The sequence below is a fragment of the Ochlerotatus camptorhynchus genome, unplaced genomic scaffold (assembly GCF_037179485.1).
Source record: "Ochlerotatus camptorhynchus isolate MF236.1 unplaced genomic scaffold, CSIRO-AGI_Acam_v1.1 ptg000007l, whole genome shotgun sequence".
NCBI classification, from domain to species: domain Eukaryota; kingdom Metazoa; phylum Arthropoda; class Insecta; order Diptera; family Culicidae; genus Ochlerotatus; species Ochlerotatus camptorhynchus.
In genome coordinates, this window is record NW_027040499.1 from 3,789,719 (window position 1) to 3,811,256 (window position 21,538).

A 21,538-nucleotide genomic window follows, 5' to 3' on the forward strand; every position below is an offset into this window, starting at 1 on the left:
CGGTAGATGACTGGAGCCAACTCCTCCAGCTCGATACGAAACGACGACTCAATCAACTGGCAATGTATCTGTCCCATGGCGACTTGTCGTCGAAACGGAGTTGATCAGATTACCAGCCAGTGAGATTCGACAGGAAGCAGTGCGAGCTGGCATGCTGCCAGGGAGCGAGGGACATGCTAGCTACACGGTTGTTTGATGGAACTGGCTTCGGTGCCAATTATTTGAATTGACAGAGATTGTATTGGTAGCAGGATTGCATGATTGCTGTTGTTATCCCATGAGTATTCAGGTAGATTTATACACATGTGGTTCGTGGGCAGGATAAATGTCATACATTTCTTCAATATATTAGGTCCAAAAATAATTCAAATAATTTCTAATCAAAATTCCCTATTCTCCCTTTACTTGCAGTTACTCGTCGCTTGAAAAATTGTTACTCGTCGCTTTTGATCCAGTCCTAGAAGCAAATACAAACCTCTTACCTTACCACGTTATATTGAAATTTTTACACGTGTAAAGTTATCGTTAAAGAAGTTCCTTACCAAAAAAATTAATTAAACGGTGGAATAAAATCATTTCAAGTGCCGTGTCCTAGTGTGTGCGACGTTTAGTTAACAACCATGGCTCAGTTTGTGACACACATACAACCCACGCTGCTGGAAGCGGCACAGGGTCATCTTCCACATCACCATGGCCATCAGGTGGGACTACACCATACGTCCCATTTGCCACACAGTGGTCACAATATGCCATCACCTCCGACGGTGCATCATGGCCATAGTCATAGCCATGTCCATGGCCATCACCCGTCGCCGTCCCATGCAACACTGTCGCACAGTGCCAGTCGAGAGATTGGCAATGGGAAAGCCTCTAAATCGCATCACTCGCACCAGCTGATGTCGCCAAAGTCGGCAGACCACCATCGGCATGGCGGCAGTGTGGAACAGCAACATCAGTATCATCAGCAGTACCAACAGCAAATGACACTGATCCAGCAGCAGCAGCATCATCAACATATGCATCAGCAGGCGTCAGCAGCGGCTGCGGGAAGCGGAAGCCACCATGGCCACAGCCATCACCATTCCGGCTCGGTAAGTTTTTTATTCTTTCTTTAACATTACGGGGTGATTACGAAACGTAAAAAGTAATTAAACATTCAAGGATTCGTAGACCTTAAAATTAAAATTATTCCAACAAACTACCGGGAGTCGTAAATTATTCAGAATAGGCTGTTATGTATCAAAGCAAAAATAGATCCTTCCACCACCACGGCGTGGCAGGTGACCCACTTCCAACACTTATTAACTACCTCCAAACGAGTCCCGGTGGACGTAACTGAAAACTTCGACTAACCAGGCACGTACGCAATGCTTTTTGTGGGAGCTACATTCGAAAGTGTGTGGGTGAGTTGGGAACCTTCAGTTTTCGGTCTCTGTTCTTTGGTAATTCTAACACCGTACAACAAAGGTGGGAAACGGTTGTGATCTAAACAGTCATAAATCTGGAAAAGTTTTTAATGGCATTTTCATCGTACGATTCCAGCAACTATGTATTTTCCATATGCGGATACGAATGCCCGAACCAATCAGGTTGGCTAGCGTATATCAAAACTGGGTCAGGGGAGGTGATATTCGAGTTGGGTTATTGTTGTGTTGTGCAACTCTACACGCTATGAATGTAAAATTAAAATTTAGAGACTCGATTTATCTAGTTTTGAGTTCACTTCATTGAAATTCAATGCTGGTAATAATAAGTAATTCCTTAGTTGGACCGGGAATTAAACCCATCGCTTCCGACATGAAATGTTGCGGTTGGGAGGCTCCTTATCATCTATACAGCTTCAGAAACCCGACAATTTGAGCTCCTGTAAAAACTACAAAGTCAAAACTACAGTACCGTGATCACTGTTTATCGTAAATTTCGGAAAATAAAATTCCATCCATTTGCAAACTATTTAATGCTGGAATACCATCCGGTCCACAACTCTTGGAGCTGTCAAGTTCTTTAATTTCCACAATTACTTCCTGTTTCGTTTTGGGTCTCATGAAAAAGCAGTTCCTGGTGGGTCTCAAACTTTCAAACTTGGTGATATCTCGACGACTTGTGATGCTGGAGGCGAGCTGGGGTCCGATTCCACCGAAGAACTTGTTGAATATTTCAGCTACATCTTTGGGATCCTTAACGCTACGACCGCAATGCTCGAGTTCAATTTGTTGCTGCTCATCAAATGTGCGACCTAGCACTTGATCCAGGATTTTCCTCATGTTTTTTGGATGTTGATCACGGAGTAGGTTACTGTAGTATGATCTCTTGGCTTGTTCTTTTGTTCGCTGAGGCATTTTCGATACATGGGCAAGTTGTTCCTGGAGGGAAGTATCGAGAGGGTGTCTCCTGCTTCTGGATAGAATTTATCTTTTATTTGAATCATTTTCCACCGATCGAAGATCATCCATGGACACGACTCTTTTATCTTTGCTTGCACCGTTATTTTCCTTGAGCAATTTTCTTTTAATTCCTGATACAGGTTAATGATATACTGCAGTTTTGCTTCTGCGGATCCAGTTGGAAGAGACCTGGTGGCGTCAACCAATTCTTCGTGTAGCTTTGCGTGGTTTACTATAGTTTTCTCCAAAACACGCTTGTTCACAATTTTGGGATTCTGGAACGTGGAAAGCACGAAACAATGGTCACTAATATCGGAAAAAAATGTTTCATTGACTACGTTGTTCAGCAGAGATTCAGAACAAACCACATGATCTAGAATATTGCTACTGATCGGTCTTGTTGGAAATGTATTCGTTACTTTGAAGTTATAACAACGCAGTGCACTTAGATATTCCTCAACTGCTCTGTTGTTCGGATGATTAACGGGTAGATTGACATCACCAACCACAATACAAGATGATCCGCTTCTTGCATCTGATAAAACCGTCTCCAAAGTTGAAAGATACTGTGCTACGTCGAATGAAGGTGGTCTGTACATGTCATGCACATCGAAGTGTGAACCGTTCATAGCAAGGCGAAGGTGAATGTGGTGGAACCCACAAATGTGTTCATTTAAAATTTCATCGTATATCAACGACTGTCTTACAAAGGACGACAAGAGAAAGTGCTTTTGTATCCATCAATGCTATAAAGTTGTCGACGATCATCTTTCACCCAAGTCTCTCCAATTACCACAATATCAATTTCTCCAGAATAAACTGCCAACAATTCTTTAATGTTATCAAATTTTTCAAGCGAATTCATGCCTCTAATATTGGATTGTAGGACTCTAATCGAAACACGGTCCGATTGTATTGGTAGGTTTTTATTTAGATCAGTAACCGCATTGAAATAATAGTTCTTATTATCGAATTCGGAATTTAAACGTTTACGACTGATTTAAGGCTATATTTAAGCCAAGAACCGTTTTGGTGATGGTCCTTGTAGTGACGGGGTTGAGTTGTTTCCGGATGAGTTGAGTGCCCACTTCTGAGATGCTTTCGATAGTGATTCGAGATCCTTCTGCGATGAAATTTTCTCCACTTTTGCGCCGTCGTGACGTTTCACCAGTATTTTGCCATCTCTTCCCATCCACACGTATTTGAGGTCTAACGAGTTCTGCAAATCTTTTGTTTTTTGAAGAAGATCTTTCCCGAAGGATGCTATTTCGTCACGTACAGTGACCCGATTCGTTGACCCCATGAGCTTGCTTCTTCTCGAAAAAAGCCTCGTTGTTGTTTTCGTCGACAAACCGTATGATGATTGGCGCTGTATTACCACGATCATTCCTGCTATGAATACGTCTAGCATCCACGATACAAGCAGCACTATACGAAGCTCCAACGGCGTTCATCACACAACGTACCACTTCCTTGGTGTTTTCATTTTCCAACGCAGGAACCCCCAACATAACTGCATTTTTCGCCAACAGCAAACGATTCACTCTATCGAGGTCGAGCTCTAGGTCGTACACAGTGGAGACAAGTTGTTGATTTCTGTTTTGACACTCCTGTACTTCTTTAGACAACTTAGAGTTATCTCTCTTCAAGCCACATAGCTCCTCTTTGAACATGTTGAAACCTCAACCTTGAGACTCCTCAATATGCTTGTTTGTTTCCACCAGAGTAGCCATCGACGCAGCCATTTGAACCCTAGTTTCTTCAAAAGCAGCTCGAAACTGCAACGACTTCTGCTTGATTTCCTGAATCGACTGGTTGAGCGACCGCAACTCGGTAATAACATCGAGATCATTGGATTGTTTGGGCTGACATGAGCGGCTGTGCATATCAATGCATTCAACAGAGCAGAAAAAGGGTTTTTCCTTGCCTTAGAAATCGCGTTTCCGTAAATCTTCTTGCAGCGAAAGTGGCAGCTTTTATTGCAATAAAGGCACTCGATCATCCGTGACAGGTCATTCTCACTTTTTTCACAAATAGAGCAGACATATTCTTCATCTAGATTGGACATTTCGTAAATAAGCGCCTGGGCAATCGATACCATCGACAGACCACAACATATAATCTACCAAACACAAGGAGCTTCTGGGAACGATAGCACCAACTATAAATCTGATCTCACTGTAGTTTGACACGATCCGTTTGACAGACGTATATGCAGAGACCAACCGGTTGTTGTTGAAACGTTGCGATGGCTTTTGTTGTTCGTTGTATAGCGCCCATTACACATATCAATATATTGACAATAAATTGACATACTGACAATATTATTGAAAAGGTGATATTGAAGACGACGATTGATGTCAAGTATTGACGAAAAGCTGATTTTAATTTCACTTTGTCAATACTCAGAATGTATTGACAAAAAACCGTCAATTTCACCATCAATATCATCGATGTACAAATATTGACAACATTAATGGCAATACGTTAGAAGTCTTTTTGACCTCAATGTATTGAAGTCAATATTACTTGTCCCAATTTCCCCACACAAGAAACATGGATCAGCGAAAGAAAGTGTGTTTAGAGTTCATGTTTGCATTCGGGTCCAAACAGAAACGATTGCTGAACTTGTATATATTGAACATACTAGCTACACACTGAATTCGGTAAATTTTGCCGGGTTTTTGAACAGCTGAAAAAATTGGAAAAATTTCAAATGACCGTTACTCGAAGGAAATCAATAAAATCTACGAATTGGTTTTGTATTGTTCAAAAGAGGTTAACTTGGTCCGAACATTTTTGGTATAAATTTCCAATTTTTTTTAAATTTTTCACTGATTTGTAAACTTTTACCGAACAGCTCCGTTGTTCAAAAATTACCAAACAGTGGAGTCCTGGTTTAATGGATATATATAGAAACCAACTTTCACCCAACATTTATTTATACTTGCCTTTTTCAAAATAATTTTTAGGATTTTTAGAATAAATAGTGTTAAATAATGATCTATTCCAGGTCTACTCTTAAGTTCTCAGAATGATGTAAGAACTAGGTGATTAGTTATAGCATTAGTTATAGGTATAGCATAGCATTTTTAATATCACTGAACTCTCCTGTTTCGTTAGAACAATAATGTTTACCTAATGTTACCCATACATATAGGGGGTTATTCCATAGAGGTAACATAGAGGTTATTCCGAGAGTCGAAGTGATTTTTGTCACTAGTGAAGTGGGATGCAAATCAAATGGTGAGTTACGTTACCCTAGGGGCACGCAATAACCTTTAACTCTAACGCAGGCAACGGCTCTAATTAAATTAATTCCATTAACTGCTGCTTTAATTACATTAATCACACAATGTAGAACATTAACTACTTTTTAACTCCATTAATTACAGTCGAAATTTCGTAATTAAAGTACATTAATTACATTGTCAATACTTTTAATTACATTAATTACGGATAGATAGTTTTAATTACCGTCAGTACTACTTCAAAACGCATTAATTACTTTAAGTACTTTTGATTACATTTTAACTGCAACGCACCGCTTCTTTGTATTGCGTGGCCCTCGACGTTACCACGACGTGACTTTTCTTACTTCACTAGATACAAAAGTCACTTCGACTCTCGGAGTAACCCCCATAATGCTTAGTTTTATCATAATGGTACACTTGTTTTATCATGATGAAAATCTTCTTATACTTTCTGGCAAACTACTTTTGATGATTAGTAAAGTCAATGTAAAGTAATGTGATATAAACTGTACTAATGACCACACATATAGTTTATTAATTAACATAGGATGTCTCGTGACGTGGGTTATTCTGCGTGAGCTGTAAATCCGCGGATTTGTCATTCATATACCAAATTGTAACTTTTTGACAGGACACAGAAAATACACAGGACATGTACTTCCAAATTGATAGAATTTAATCAAATCGAGTGCGCGGAATTACTACACGTGTGGAATACCCCACGTTAACGGTACGCAGTTTCCCAAATAGAAACTATCATGCTGATGTTTTGGTAAATATTCATAAATGAAAATCATGCACCTACCCTCTTCTAAAGATCATTCTCTAGCTAATAAATCATCACACTAAAGCTTCATGTTAGCATTTCCAACCAACTCTGAAAATCGTTAACTTCGCGTATGAAGTAACATAAAAAACACTTTGAATGCATATAATAATTAATTTACGGTACATGTAGGTATGTGAAACGCTGATAGTATTTATTTTATTTTAAAGTAAAAAAATTACATGCTTATGCTAGTGCTTTGGTAGAAAATGTACATTGATATAAACGAAGCCTGGGTGATTGGTGACTATAAAAAGATACATTTTTTTATTTAGTTTGAAATCGATTGCATATCACACACGAAAATTTAAACAGATGGCAACACTGCATATCTCGCTGCATGCGCGAAGGTGCTTGTGAGTCAGTCGATCTAAATGACGTACGTTCTCCCTCCTCTTGGGTAGGGGAAGAATATTGACAAAGAGAAATGAAAATCAGTTGTTCAACAATACTCGTCATCAATCCATCGTCATCAATATCACATTTTCAATAATATTGTCAGTATGTTAATTTTCTGTCAATATATTTACCCGTGTAACGAGCGCTTTAGCGTATTGCCATTAATGTTGTCAATATTTATGTATTGATAATATTGTAAGGAAAATTGACAATACGATGTTTGTCAATATATTGACATGTGTAATGGACGCTTAATGGCACAGATCACTATTGAAGATTTGAAAAATGCCATCCAAACATCGCAGAAACGAAAATCGCCTGGTACCGATGGCCTGTCGGTAGAGTTCTACCTACGAACATTCGACGTCATCTATCGGGAGGAGCTGTACTTCGTACCGCTGGCACAATCGTGCTGGTCAAAAAGAGAGGTGGCGATGGGACAGCGAGAGCATACCGTCCGATTAGCCTGCTCAACGTCGATTATAAAATTCTTAGCCGTATGATGAAGGCCCGTTTGGAACGCGTGCTGCAGATACATCGAGTTCTGAGTGACGCTCAAAAATGCGCCAACACCGACCGCTCTATTTTTCAAGCTACACTCTCGCTCAAGGATCGTGTGGCCCAGCTTATCGCAAGAAAACAGAAAGGGAAGCTGATCTCGTTCGACCTAGATCACGCGTTTGATCGGGTCTCTCATGAGTTTCTTCATCGAACCCTTCTCTCTCTGGGGATCAATCATGATTTCGTCGGCTGGCTCTCTCGAGTGGCCGATACCTCTTCATCACGACTGTTAGTGAATGGGCACCTTTCACAGTCGTTCCGCATAGAACGATCCGTACATCAGGGAGATCCGATGTCGATGCTGCTCTTTGTGCTCTACCTCCATCCCCTCCTCACACGGGTGGAGCGTGTGTGTAGCGGTAATCTTTGCGTTGCGTACGCTGACGATATCACGGTGATAGCAACATCAACGCAAACAATTGAACGGATCTTTCAGCTGTTCGACTGCTTTGAAGTCGTTGCCGGGGCAAAACTAAATCGCCATAAAACAGTGGCAATCGATGTCGGATTCATCAATGGGGATCCACTGATGATACCAGGACTACAGAATACAGGGAAGGTGAAGGTTCTGGGTGTTATTTTTGCAAACTCAGTGCGGCTGATGGTGAAGCTAAACTGGGATACGCTAATCAACAAAATTCGGCAGCTTATATGGATGCAGCAAAAGGTAATATTACTTAACACCTTCATCACAGCGAAGGTGTGGTACCTCTCTTCCATAATACCACCGCAATGTATCCACACGGCAAAGCTGACAGCGACAATGGGGACTTTCCTGTTTCGAGGATTGGCAGCACGTGTCTCAATGCAGCAGCTGGCGCGCAGTAAAGAGCATGGAGGAATAAAACTGCAATTGCCAGCGATCAAGTGCAAAGCGCTTCTCGTCAATCGCCATCTTCAAGAGATCGATTCCCTTCCCCGCTATCAGTCCCTTCTCGCCCAAAATATTCCTTTCCCTGCCGATCTTCCCTGCCTAAAACTCCTCTCTCAGCAATTTTCCTTGTATCCCCACCACATCCAACAAAACCCCACCAGCGATCAAATTCACCGCTTCTATCTGGAGCAAACCGAGATACCAAAAGTGGAACGGAACCAGCCAGGCCTGAACTGGAAGAAGATATGGGCAAACATTTCATCAGGAAGACTGTCATCGAGCCAGCGCAGCGATCTCTACTTGTTAGTGAATGAAAAAACGGAGCACCGCAGACTGATGAACATCATCGTGAAAACGACCCATATTTGTCAGCACTGCATGGTGGTTACCGAATCTTTGCAACACAAGTTCAGTGAGTCCCCCCGAGTAACCGCGGCATGGGCGTACGTGCAACGAAGGATGACGATGACTCTCGGTGGGTGGCAAAGGCCTACTTTCGAAGACCTTCTACGCCCGATCCTGGGTACAATTGCAACAGAGACAAGAATCAATTTACTTAAAATTTTCATAAAATATATCAACTTTATTAATGCCAATATTAATAGTAGAATCGATGTAGGTGAGCTAGAGTTTGTTCTAAATCTAGAAGTTTGAATGTGTTATTTATTATTAAAAACTAAATAAACAATATTTTTACAAAAAAAAAAAAAAAAAAAAACATTGTTGGCTGTTGTAGCCTTATTTTGACGTTCGTGAGAAATGTTACTTTCAACATTCAAGAATTATCTGGCGGTTTTCGTGACTGTATTGGCATTTTTGCATACATTAAGCAATTTTATGCTATTTTAAAATCGTTTATGTAATAACAGGGTAGAGGAACGGGTTGTAATGGTTTGTATCCATGCCTCTTACGCCAAAGGTTACAAATATAAATCTTATCCCTGGGCAAGTCATTAGTTTTTATGGATTTATTGGTTATTTAGGTGTTTTCAAGATTATTTTGAGAGTTTTCAGGGCATTTTAAAAATCAATTTCAACAATTTGATGCCATTCTTGCGATTTAAACCAGTTTTGACGTAGGACTTCGTCTTTCTTTAATATACTATACTGTTACTATCAAAAATGAGGAAGTTTTCAAACGCATTCGCATACTTCTGTATACTATATTAATCACTTTAATTATATTTGGCTCAGTATTCCCATCCAGCAAGTATTTGTAAAAGAATTTTCAAATTTCTTTGAAGCACTCTTCTGTGAAGTAAAAGAAAAAATCAATCAGGCAATTTTGAAACCATTAGCCATGATGTTTCAATGTCTTGTTTTGATATTCTAGAATATTCTTGGTGAAGAATTGGAATGGTATTTCACTTGGTTTTCCCATATATGGTTAAAAAATATGTAATATCATTAATGGTTGAAAGTTTTGATTTGTATGTTTATTTAAGTAGCACAATTGCTCGATTTCCGCCGTGAAGAATACAATAGTTGATTTATGATGCATGTTGGATGGTATGGTACTGGATGGCTTCCTGTACTAGAAATTAGTACATGCTGGATGGTGTGGTACTGGATAACTTCATTGACATACCAATTTCGTCAAGTAAGCGATAAATATGAAAACACTTAGTTCTAGTGCCCTCCCCCTCTCCGGGCACACAAAAGTAGGTGAATGTTCGTTCCTTTATACGCATTTGCTGCTTGGTACTATTTGAACAGCTTCCAAATGAGAAAAGTCTCTCACTGTCACTGTGCCAACAAAGTTCCCTAGTCGTAGATATCAACTCAGCAGAATTTCCTAATAAAAATGCAAATCAGCACATGTAGCAGTCATTTTTGCCCACCCACCGAGGAGGGTGGAAAGCTCGAATGGAAGATTTTTGGCACATGGTCTCATTCCAGCTGAATTCAACGCCAGCCTCCCAGTTACTACCGTCATTTGACGTGGAAAGATGTGATAAACTTTTAGTGGATCAGCGTACTTTTAGTTGCCTTCTTTCGTCACCACTGCCGTCCGGTCCGGCTCTCTGGCAGTACGGAAATGCTCGCCATCGCACAGAGGAGTAGCTAGAACAAGTCCTGGCCAAATTTTCTTTTTTTTTATAGATTTACTTTGTATACTTGAATACATGCTGCACGAAGTTAAACGCGTTAAATATTTTTTTATATATTTTGGGATGTGTTTAATACCCTGGACAGACTATGGCTTATATCATGTAATATAAGCTGACAGATAACAAATAAGTGAGTTAGTAAGTAAGACATTAACACTTATCAAAAATAGATGAAGCAAGATAATTTTTTTTTTTTTTTTTTTTCCGTGCTGAGCACCAATGCTACCGACGTGCCAGGAAGGCAGCTCCCACACCTGGACCCTACCTATCGACCCATCAACTCATGAACCGGGGACCAACGGCTTTACTTCCCATCCGAAGGAAGGCGTGATCAGAGATGTTATGCCTCAGAACATCCCAGCGGCGCCGACTGGGATTGAACCCAGGCCTGCTGGGGTGAGAGGTAATCACGCTTACCACTACACCACCGGCGCCGTTTAAGTAAGATAATGTCGATCAGGAAAGAACAAAGCACTACCATGCTGTACATAAATTGTTTATATGAAAGTTATTCAAAAAATCAATTTACCTTGCGCCTGACATCCACCTAGCCAAGCATGTTTTGCACGAACTACATAATACTTTTGGAATCCACGGTTCGTCAAAGTCTCCAGGATCAATTTTAAAATAAAGCCTGTATGCAGTTTGCAACGAAGCAGTGAAATTGACCGATTTTGTAAATATATAGTTGCCACACGCGTAACAAAACTTTTGAGGATCATTTTTACACTTGAATTCACGTTTTGTCGTATACATCGTTAAGCAATGTTAAAGAAAGAAAGCTGTCAAATTGAGTTGGTTGCGTTAGGTTCTCGCCGAGCGGTCTCACAAACACTAGCGTAAATTATATTGTTGAAAATATCCCATTTAATTTTGCGTGACAGCTGGTAGTGTTAGTGAAATGCACCGTATGCGTACACGTCCGCAGAAAGGCTTCCTGGAAGTGGTGCATGAACCTAGGAGCGGGACAACGGCCAATCTTGGAACATTCAATTTCCATGATTTTACAAAAAAATTCATAACTTCGACAATTTCCAACCGATTTCATCCATTAAAGGCTCATTTTCTTCGGTTTTGAATGGACTTTAAGAATAAGTTATGGAATGATTTTTTTAATCTTTTTATCCCATTAAAAATGTTGATTAAAACAAGATTTTTTATGGAAAATTCGCAGGAAAAATAAAAAAAATGCTGTAAATTTTTAAATGACTTCGGAATTAAATTTTTAATTAAGACATAATATTCTAGTGAACGATTGCAAATTTATTTAACTTCATTTTCATAAAAAAAAGATTTAAAATTGGTGCACTAGTTCCAAAGATATTGACATTTTAGTAATCGTACTTTTGTCCAAAATTCAAAAAATCAAAATTTTTGTTTATCTTAAAAATGGCTCTACTTTAATTTTTTTGACCACGGCATTGAATTCAGCGTAGGATTTTGCATTGGAAATGATCATAACCTTACCGAGTTCTAAAATGCTGTAAACTAGTGTTATAGGAAAACAGATTGTGTGTAGTTTCCGATAGATGTCACCGCAAAAAACAGCTGTGACATCTGATGGAACATGAATGCAGAAGCTTGACAAAATAATCAATTCATAATCAGTTTATGAAACTTTTTTTTGTAGTCTCGTGTGTCTTTGAGCAGAACAGGACCAAAAGTTTAAATATATGATTTTTATAACGAAAATATGTGAGGATACTAACGGTGATTTCGATGCTATTACTGTTATCGTCCATGATGAACAAAACAATAATGGTTTTGCAGCGAGTAACAGCGTACTTATTACAGTATTCCTCCGCTAATCCGACAAATTTGATAAATGTGTCAAGTCCATAAAAATCAAAGATACCAATGTAAAAAAAATCTCCATAAAAGACCGTGATGTCGGATAAAGGGGAGCCGGAGTAGGGAGATACTGTATATGCAGCTAGTACTGCAAAATGTACAATTTGAGGTACTAGCTTAAAATTGTACAGTGGAGAACTTTGTGCGTCTTTCGAAGGCCTTAAATGCATTAAGCTAAATATGTAATATATCATGTAATTTGACTAATATTCAATATCAGCAGTTTACTTTACTTATCCCATAAGAGAAACACGGGATAGTAAACATTTTTTTATTTTACGGGTCCAGGACAAGCCTTTATTGCACAACTATGCTCAAAGCAATAATCTGAAGGATAATCAAATTCAAGAGCAAAAAATATCTGAAGAAACGAAAGTATTTTTATTGCCATTCGATGATATAAGAAGATGAAACTCGATTCAATTTGTATGGATCGATTTCGTTTCACCACGAAAATTTAAATTAGCTCTTTTCATGTGGCTTTCTTGTCTGTTGTTTGACATCCACATATGGTGAAACAAAAAGTTGGTTTTCCATAGAGAAATACCGTTGCGGCGGTGAAGGACAATCCCTTTGTTTACATCGTGTGGCGACATTAACCGTATGCGTGATAATGTTTGCACCATTGAGCAATGTCAAAATTAAAAAAATTCTCCAAAATTTCGTTTTGTAGTTTTTTAATAATTTATTTTCAAAGGGGTTTTTTAGTTTTTTCAAAGGGGGGATGTTTTTCAGAGTCTTAAACAATGTTAATCATCGATCGAGCTTCCACTTGCTGCAATTACGGCCTCCACATGCTTCCGGAATGCACTGCAGGTTCTAATAATGTAGTCTGGATCCATTTTTCTCCAGGTACGGGTCAATGTTTGTCTGAGACTTGCTGTACTCGAGTGGCGTTTAGAACAGGCCTTGGCCTTCATGACGCGCCATATTGAGTAATCCAGCGGATTAAGATCAGGGCTGGATGGCGGCCACATATCCTTCGCCCAGAACGGAAGATGTTCCTGCAACCACTTCTGAGCAAGGAATCAAAAATATCTCCAAATGACAAAATGACAAGCGATCAACGAACCGAATAATAACGCTATGTCAGAAGTGGAAAGTAATAATGATATAATCTTCTTCCGACATGTTTTTAAGACAGGTGGGCAGGAACTCACGGTCTCCCAGTGTTGGTGAGTTCTTTGCCGTTAATGTTCACGAAAAGTTCACTATTTTGCCATACAGAAATTCAAAACAAATATTTTTATCTGCGGATGTGGACAGTTTTTGACCTGTTTCATACGACCGGAAGGTGTATGCTGGTCACAAATGCCGTGCCAAACTGATTTCCAACGCAATTAATCAATCTTTGATGTGAATTTCGCTAATAAACACGAGGAGCATTTCTTATAGCAAACCTTGCCATAACAAAATGGACGGTTCATTTTAGTAAACAAACTAACACTTCTTCCGACTGTGTCACCTCTCTTACTCGCCTAGATCTTCTTCCTTCATTTTCATGACAAGCAGCCCGTGCGACACAACTCACTCGGGGCGGTAGAAGGAAACGAGCAAATTGTTGGCAAGCTGCTTCACGAAGTAAAGCCGAAGATGATACACGTGTGTTAATGGGATTTTTTTTTTGTTATGTCTTTTCTCGATTCATATCAAGCTATGTCCTCATCCGTGTATATTGCAACAAAGCAGGCAAGCAATATATCATTATCCTTCTACCACTCGGATCGAGCTATGTTACAGAACGAGTTTGTCATGGTAGTCGTAGCAACCGTTTTGTCTGTATCGTTGGTTGCTTTATGTGTTTGGATTCGCTGCTTCTGAGTGTGGTTCGAAGATTGACACGAAGCCCCATCTTGTTGAAATACAACATTTGGCTTCGGACCGTACTGTTCTTTGATCCACGGAATGAATACCGGGTCCATTTTTTTTGCCATCGGAAGCCACCAATCCAAACACCATAACGCTAGCAGGATGCTTGGTCAGATACACGTTCTTGTGCTCGTCGGCCACGTCTTTTATCGGAAGAAAACTAATATACCGGTCGGTTCTGGAATTTGATGCAGGATCGACGGTAAACATGCTCTCGTCGGTGAACAACATTACCGGATTTTTTCGCTTAAGGAAGTTCAAGATTTTCTTGCATCGTTCGACTCGTAGCTCCCGGATGCGGTTGGTAATCATGTGAGTTTTTTTTTTCGTGTCCTCGACCCCGCCCCGCAATCTTCCTTTACGATCTTCCGTGCCGTAAAGTCACTTATCCCGTGTTCCTTTGCCATTTTCCTTATTGAACGCACAGGATTCACCCGAACCTCGGACGACCTGTGGCCACCTTCGCGGATAGTTGTCCTTTCTTTTCTCGGTCTAAAACCCTTTTGACGATCCACCGGGACACTCCCACGGCGATTGAAATGTCTTTTTGCGACATTTGCGCGTGGGACAAATCACGAATACGCTGCCACTTCGTCATGGTGCAACCAACAATCAATTCAAAACTAACGATTTTAAATTGGCTCACTGCTTGACTAGCCTATTGGTCCCAAGCAAACGATTAACGTATCTCATTCTAGTCAAAATTCTAGTACTACACTATGTTTGTTTTGATTTGCTTTGGTAGTTTGACAGATAAAATGAGGGGTTCATGGATTTTCTTATGTTTCGAGGGGTGCATCGATTAGCTTGGGACCGAAGATAGTACCAGAGCTGAGCCAAAAAGTTGAACACGTATCTTCGGGACCTTCTGGTCTTAGAGTTACCTCTATGGTGCAACTGTCAAACTAAGTAAATCATTTTCTTTTATACACAACCTACTACGGTATGAGCTATAGGTTACGTGCATGCAAAGAAAACCAAGGCATTGTATGCACAGGTGAAACGGGAACCTAATTTGTACGATGGTGCAAACATTATCACGCATACGGTACTATTTGCAAGTTGGTACGTGAAACTAAGGTTATCTGTCACCTTCCCGGGGACTTGATGCGTCGTCGGCTTTGGAAAGCAACTGTTTCGTGATAAGTGTGTGAGTGTTGACGACGTTTTGCGTCCATTGCTGCAATGGAAGCGCTCTGTCCCTCGTTGGCTATACTACCATACAATGAAACCACTGGAAGCGGCTCCCGTTCTAATGCAGGAGGCTTTTTGGATAACGGGAGATAAAGTGTTTATTGTGTTGTACCTTTTGACTATAGTTTTAAGATGTGTTGTATAGTGAAAAAGAAGCCTCGGCTCTATAAAGTTAATTCGATTGAGCCTTATAAATAATTTAAAAAAACATAGTTAAACAAAATGATCAATGGGTATTTTTTTCTCGGAAAATGAGTTACTTGTTATTAATGCAAACTAGTTGATCGATAAAGATCTTAAAATTTAGTTGCCGTAGCATGTTTTAAAGAAATTTAATAAAATATGATTTTTAAGTGTTTTTTGTACTTTGTCATTGTTAAAAAATTATCGAATCTTGTGAGATTCGATCAAAGATCCTATAAACGAATGAAACTTCAAGTTGTTATGAACACATTAGTGGTGAGAACTTATCCGAACCGGCATTTTCGAGCCATTTGAAAACTCTATATTTTTCATCATTTTAAATTTAAATTTGGCTTATTTATCCCAATATTTTTTTTTAAGTTTTTGTTCCAATGCAACTCTAAATCAATTATTACTACTAATTAAATTAACATCATTCAAAACAGTAGTAAATAATATTGGCCAGATTGTTGTCCTAGTTACTCCTCTGTGCGTCGTGGGTGGAAAAGAAAAACAGAAGATAGAGGAGTTTTATGGTAGGGGAACTGGATGTAATACGCGTCAGTGGGGTAATATGACCATTAAGGTGGTTCAAAATATCGATTTTGCTACACCAAGCTCTATCAATTTCAAATAAGATCCGGGCAGTTCTTCCATAATTTGAGTTCAGTATTTGAGCGAACTTATACTGCACTGTCCCTTTGAAGTTTATATGGAAATTACTATGGGATAAATGAACTTTTTGTTCTCATCGTTCTAGTCCTTGGCTGTGACAATCAACGGAAGAGTTCGATATCGGTACTCATAGAATCGGTAGAATCGGTTGAGCCTGGTGGAGCAAAACCGATATTTTGAACCACCCTAATGACCATCGACTTCTACCAAGTAATTAATATGAAAATTCCACCAAATGATAGATCAGCAGCCCACCAGCCCAGTCCTGATTGAAAAACCATTCAATTGTGTTTGAAAAGTCCACGAACAATTGCTGTTGGCCATATTACACCAAAAGGCGCGTTCTACACCATTTCCTCCTACTGACTAGAACGGACCACGGTAGGGAGGAAGCATTGAAGTGGGAAAATACACTAAAATACCCACGGAGAGACCTGCTCCTGCTCGGCCCTTAACGTAGCATTTTATAGCTAGCTTGCTCTATCCTGTCAGGATGGTTATTTTCAGGCAAGCATAACCAAGTCCATTAGGAAATTGCTACGGCGATGAACGGGTGGAAACTGCCCGGAAAAGTGATTTTCCGCATGCAGGGATGATTTATTTCTAGGAACTTCCATCAGCATGTAACTCTTTCAGCAGTGAACTTTTGATCTCAAGCCAACACAAACAGAATAAAATTTGAAATTCGAACCGCATCCTCCTGCGCAATTTTCAAACATGGTTACGTAAATCGCGATCAATCTCAACCCATGCAGGCATGTAATGTCGAGCAGCATGGAACTGAGATTGGGCTAACAGTATACTAATTTGCATATTCCGATGCAGGGTATCGATTTTCCATTCCACTGCTCACATGATAGTGAACTTGTCCAAGGTAAGCCGTATGATAGCTCTGGAATAGGTAAGGTACACCGGGGCGCGGGGAAGGTGAAATGGCAGGTTTATCTCTAATATAATCACTGTAATTATTTCTAATAAAGTAGTTATATACCAGAGCGATAATGATTCACTTTTCTATGATTCAAATTTGATATTCTATGATTATATAATATAATCTATCTTGACTATGATTAATGAATGTACAATTATTTCTATGATTAATGATAATGATTAGTGAATAAACCTACATTAACAGCCATTAATTAATATGATTAATGATTTCTGCTATGTTTGGGCTTAGGGACAAAAGGTCGTATGGACAAAAGTTTGAAAGGACAAAAGGCCGAAAGGACAATGCCACTCAAAAGTAAGCACAGTGAATATTCCAGAACGTTAATGATCACAATTAAAGGCTCCCAAATAATGATTAATTTTTCTATGATTACATTTTAATATTCTATAATTAATGAATATGATTAATGAATAAATATATATTTATGACTGTGATTAATGAATAACACAATGATTTCTATGATTAATGAGTAATGATTACGATTAATTAATAATCCTAAATTAATAATCATTAGTGAATATGATTAAGGGGAAAAGGGACGTCATTAATTTTTGGAAATCAAAATTCAGTTTTTTCGCTTAAAACCGAAATTCTGTCAAATAAAATGTGTTCACGGCAGGCAAGTAGAATGCAATAAACACATTTCCATGAACGTAATTTTGGACTGAGCGAAAAAAAGCTTTTGAATTTTTGAAAATTAATTACGACTGCGGATTCAGTCGATTTTATTTTACAAGCAATTTTCCAAAGTGCAACATTGCTATTGCTATTTCTCATTTGGTGTCCACTAAAGCTCTGAGCCAGGAGTATTGGAATCCCCATGACTCTAATAAAGTTTGTTTACATTCCTGTTTGGCCAACGTGTGTTTTATTGTGATCGAGTCATAAAACTGTGCTGGTTTAAAGCTTGAGTCATTTAATATCTGGACGCACTGTTAATTTACTGCAGTGCTCCTAGTGGTCGGATACGGAATGTTTTGACAGCAGTTTGTTTTGAAATGTTTCCTCTTTCAGTGCTGAAATGTTCATCACGATTCATTTTGTTAAAAAAAAGTAAGAGGTTGTATCCAAGACGCTACCGTAGATTTGGCGTAGGATTACGTGCTCGGTATCAATATTCGGTGACTGTGTTTGGAAAACAACTGTTTCCCATCACGGAAACGCCTCGTTTTCTGATGACAAAATGAATTAAATGAAAAGGTCATGTGGTATTCGGTCATTGCGAGAATTTTTATGTACCACTTCAATACTGTTACGCATTTTACCACAAACGTTTGGTTGCTGGGTACATTATCAAAGAGTTTTGAGGGTGAATTGGCTGGCAACAAGGCGAACGTTCAATGAAAATTACTCTTAAACAACAATAACTTATGGTGGTCCTCAAAAGAACCGTTTTTCGAGATGGTTGAGTAATGCTGAGCTACACGAATAACAACAACATTGTTTACAAGTTGCTCGGTTGCGTGAAATGAAATACAAGTTTACGTGAATGAATGTTTACATCACTATTAAAATTCAGAATTTTTATCTGTGCGTATCATTGTCATTGCTTGTTTTGTAGTTTCCTTGTTATGTTACAATAAATAAACGTGTATAGTTCTCATACCTCCGTCATGGCAGGACTTTCAAATAATAGTTCTCATTTCATTTCATTATCACACAACGTACAAATCGGGTCCTATCAATGCGCGATCATAATGGTGCCGTGACCAGTTGCGCGAACCGTTGTGAAAGTGACCGATCGCAAAATATCGAACACTTGTTGCGATTTAACACCAGTGCTATCGAGGATTTCACTACGCTGCCGGCTACGAGGGTGTGGCTTTACAGTAGCCATCTGGCAGAGCATCTCGCATCGGGTCTAGCTCACCCTATGGTACTGCTGCAGACTGCACAGTATTTGGCTAGCAGCAGATGCTCAATTTCAACGGACTAGTGTCTACGTCGGATACTCAATAGACTACGTGTTAACAACAGTGCACACTCTTTTCATCGGTCAACAATGGAAAACAATCAGCTTGCTTATCATCACAGAATGTGCAACAGATAACAGCAAATTCACTGTCATCAAGTCAAATATAAAAAAAAAACTCGTTTTTGGGGGAAGTATGTTCGTGCAGACGACTACTACCATAGAGGTAACTCTAAGACCACTGGGTCCCGAAGAAAATCATTATTATTTTTGGCTCACTCAGTACCAGAACAACGGTCCCAAGCAGTCCCAAGCTATTTCACTCACCCCTGCATGTTCTGCATGAATCCACACACCCCTGATGTTATCTGTCAAACTTTCATAGCGAATCAAAACAAACATAGTGTAGTAATAGAATTTCAACTAGAATAGGGTACGTTAATCGTTTGCTTGGGACCAATAGGCTACTAAAGTGGTGAGCCAATTTAAAATCGTTAGTTTCGTATTGATTGTTGCTACTACCATAGAGGTAACTCTAAGACAAGTAGGTTCCGAAGAAACGTGCTCAACTTTTTGGCTCACCTCTGGTACTATCTTCGGTCCCAAGCTTGTCGAATCACCCCTCGAAACATAGGAAAAACCAATAACCCCTCATTTTATCTGTCAAACATAGCGAATCAAAACAAACATTGCGTAGTACTAGAATTTCGACTAGAATAGGGTACGTTAATCGTTTGCTTGGGACCAATAGGCTAGTCAAGTGGTGAGCCAATTTAAAATCGTTAGTTTCGTATTGATTGTTGCTACTACTGCCTCTACCCTTAACATAAAGTACCTACTGTACCTACCCATAGATGTCACCACTTGTCTCCGTATCATTGTCATTGCTTGTTTTGTAGTTTCCTTGTTATGTTACAATAAATAAACGTTTATAGTTCTCATACCTCCGCCATGGCAGGACGGTCAAATAATCGTTCTCGTTTCATTTAATTATCAAACAACGTACAAATCGGGTCCTATCCATGCGCGATCAGCCTACTTTTCCTAACTTATTCGTACGTTTCTAAGGCTCTGAACCATTTGGTGGATTATTTTAACTTTTGGTTAAAATTTGACAGATGGAAAGTTATTGATTAACCCTGCTATCCAAGCGTGGTTAGTTCTGACAGACAAGAAGTTAAATTTTGACAATCGTGGTTGAGTTCTTCTCGAAAACCGGTCGATCGACAGCACAGGGATTTTCGAACATAGAGAAAAACGTTCAAAATGCCACTTTTAACCACGAGTTAAATTTAACTCGGCAAATGGTTCACAGCCTTAGGCTGTGTTCTATTTGATGAATCTTCACTTAAATTTGGCAGATGGAAAATTTTCAAATAAACCTGTACCATACTTCTTTCTGTCAGACCAGGAATCAATTTTGACAAAATTCTCCTTGGAAATCGGACGATCAACAACAGGGGGATTTTCGAACATTATTATGTATTTTCGAAGCATCAAATTTAAGTGATACACATCCTTAAGCTGTGAACCATTAGCCGAGTTAAATTTAACTCGTGGTTAAAAGTGACATTTCGAAAGTTATTTTCAATGTTCGAAAATCCCCGTGTGTCGATCGACCGGTTTTCGACCCACGGTTGTCAAAATTTAACTTCTTGTCTGTCAGAAATAACCATGCTCGGATAGCAGGGTTCCTCGATAACTTTCATCTGTCAAATTTTAACCAAAAGATAAAAAAAATAGCCAAATGGTTCAGAGCATTAGGCTGTGTTCCATTTGGTGAATTTGCACTTAAATTTGACACTTCGAAAATAAATTAAGATGTTCGAAAATCCCTCTGTTGTTGATCTCCCTTTTTTCGAGAAGGTGTTTGTCAAAATTGATTCCTGGTCTGTCAGAAATAAGTCTGGTACAATAGCAGGTTTATTTGAAAATTTTCCATCTGTCAAATTTAAGTGAAAATTCACCAAATGGAACACAGCCTTAGTATAGTCTTGCCGCCCGAGAGCATGAGAAATTCAATTCTCTTCATTCAAAACCATCCAAATTTTCATCGCTGCAAACGAGTCTCAACAGCTGTACCGTGTGGAGCCGGCACTTTATTTCTTATCGAAAAACCATTAGCGTAAATCTAGAGCTAAATTGGTACAGCACCGTGCCCGATTCGCAGAGTTGGAACATTTTTCGCAACTGCAGTGCCCTTTTATTTCCCATGGAGCTCGGCCAAGACGCCCGTGGAAGTCGGAAGTGGATCACTTTTTACTGTACCACCCATCATCATATGTGGGCCCTGTTCTGCAGCCACAGAACACCAGTCCTGGTTATGTAACGGCCACGGTGCGATGGCTGACGGCGACCATAAAACAATTCCCCTTTCCTCCCCCGTCTTCCGGTTGCAAATGTCGGCGGAGGTCATGTGGGAAAATTTATCTAAACCTGCATCAAACCACGCTCCACATCGGGTGGAGATGGGGCTGGCATACATAGAACCGT

General features: G+C 39.5%; 1 protein-coding gene across 2 annotated transcripts in view; it reads left to right on the top strand.

The window, feature by feature from the left end:
* The window catches only part of LOC135697546 (ankyrin-3-like), a 190,139-nt gene that overhangs the window by 77,838 nt on the left and 90,763 nt on the right, over nucleotides 1–21,538 (top strand). For both annotated transcript variants that reach the window (XM_065217303.1, XM_065217320.1), the window contains exon 3: nucleotides 412–1,091. In XM_065217303.1, the coding sequence (XP_065073375.1) occupies nucleotides 621–1,091 (471 nt within the window). In that variant the 5' untranslated portion in view covers nucleotides 412–620. The remainder of the gene's footprint in view (nucleotides 1–411; nucleotides 1,092–21,538) is intronic.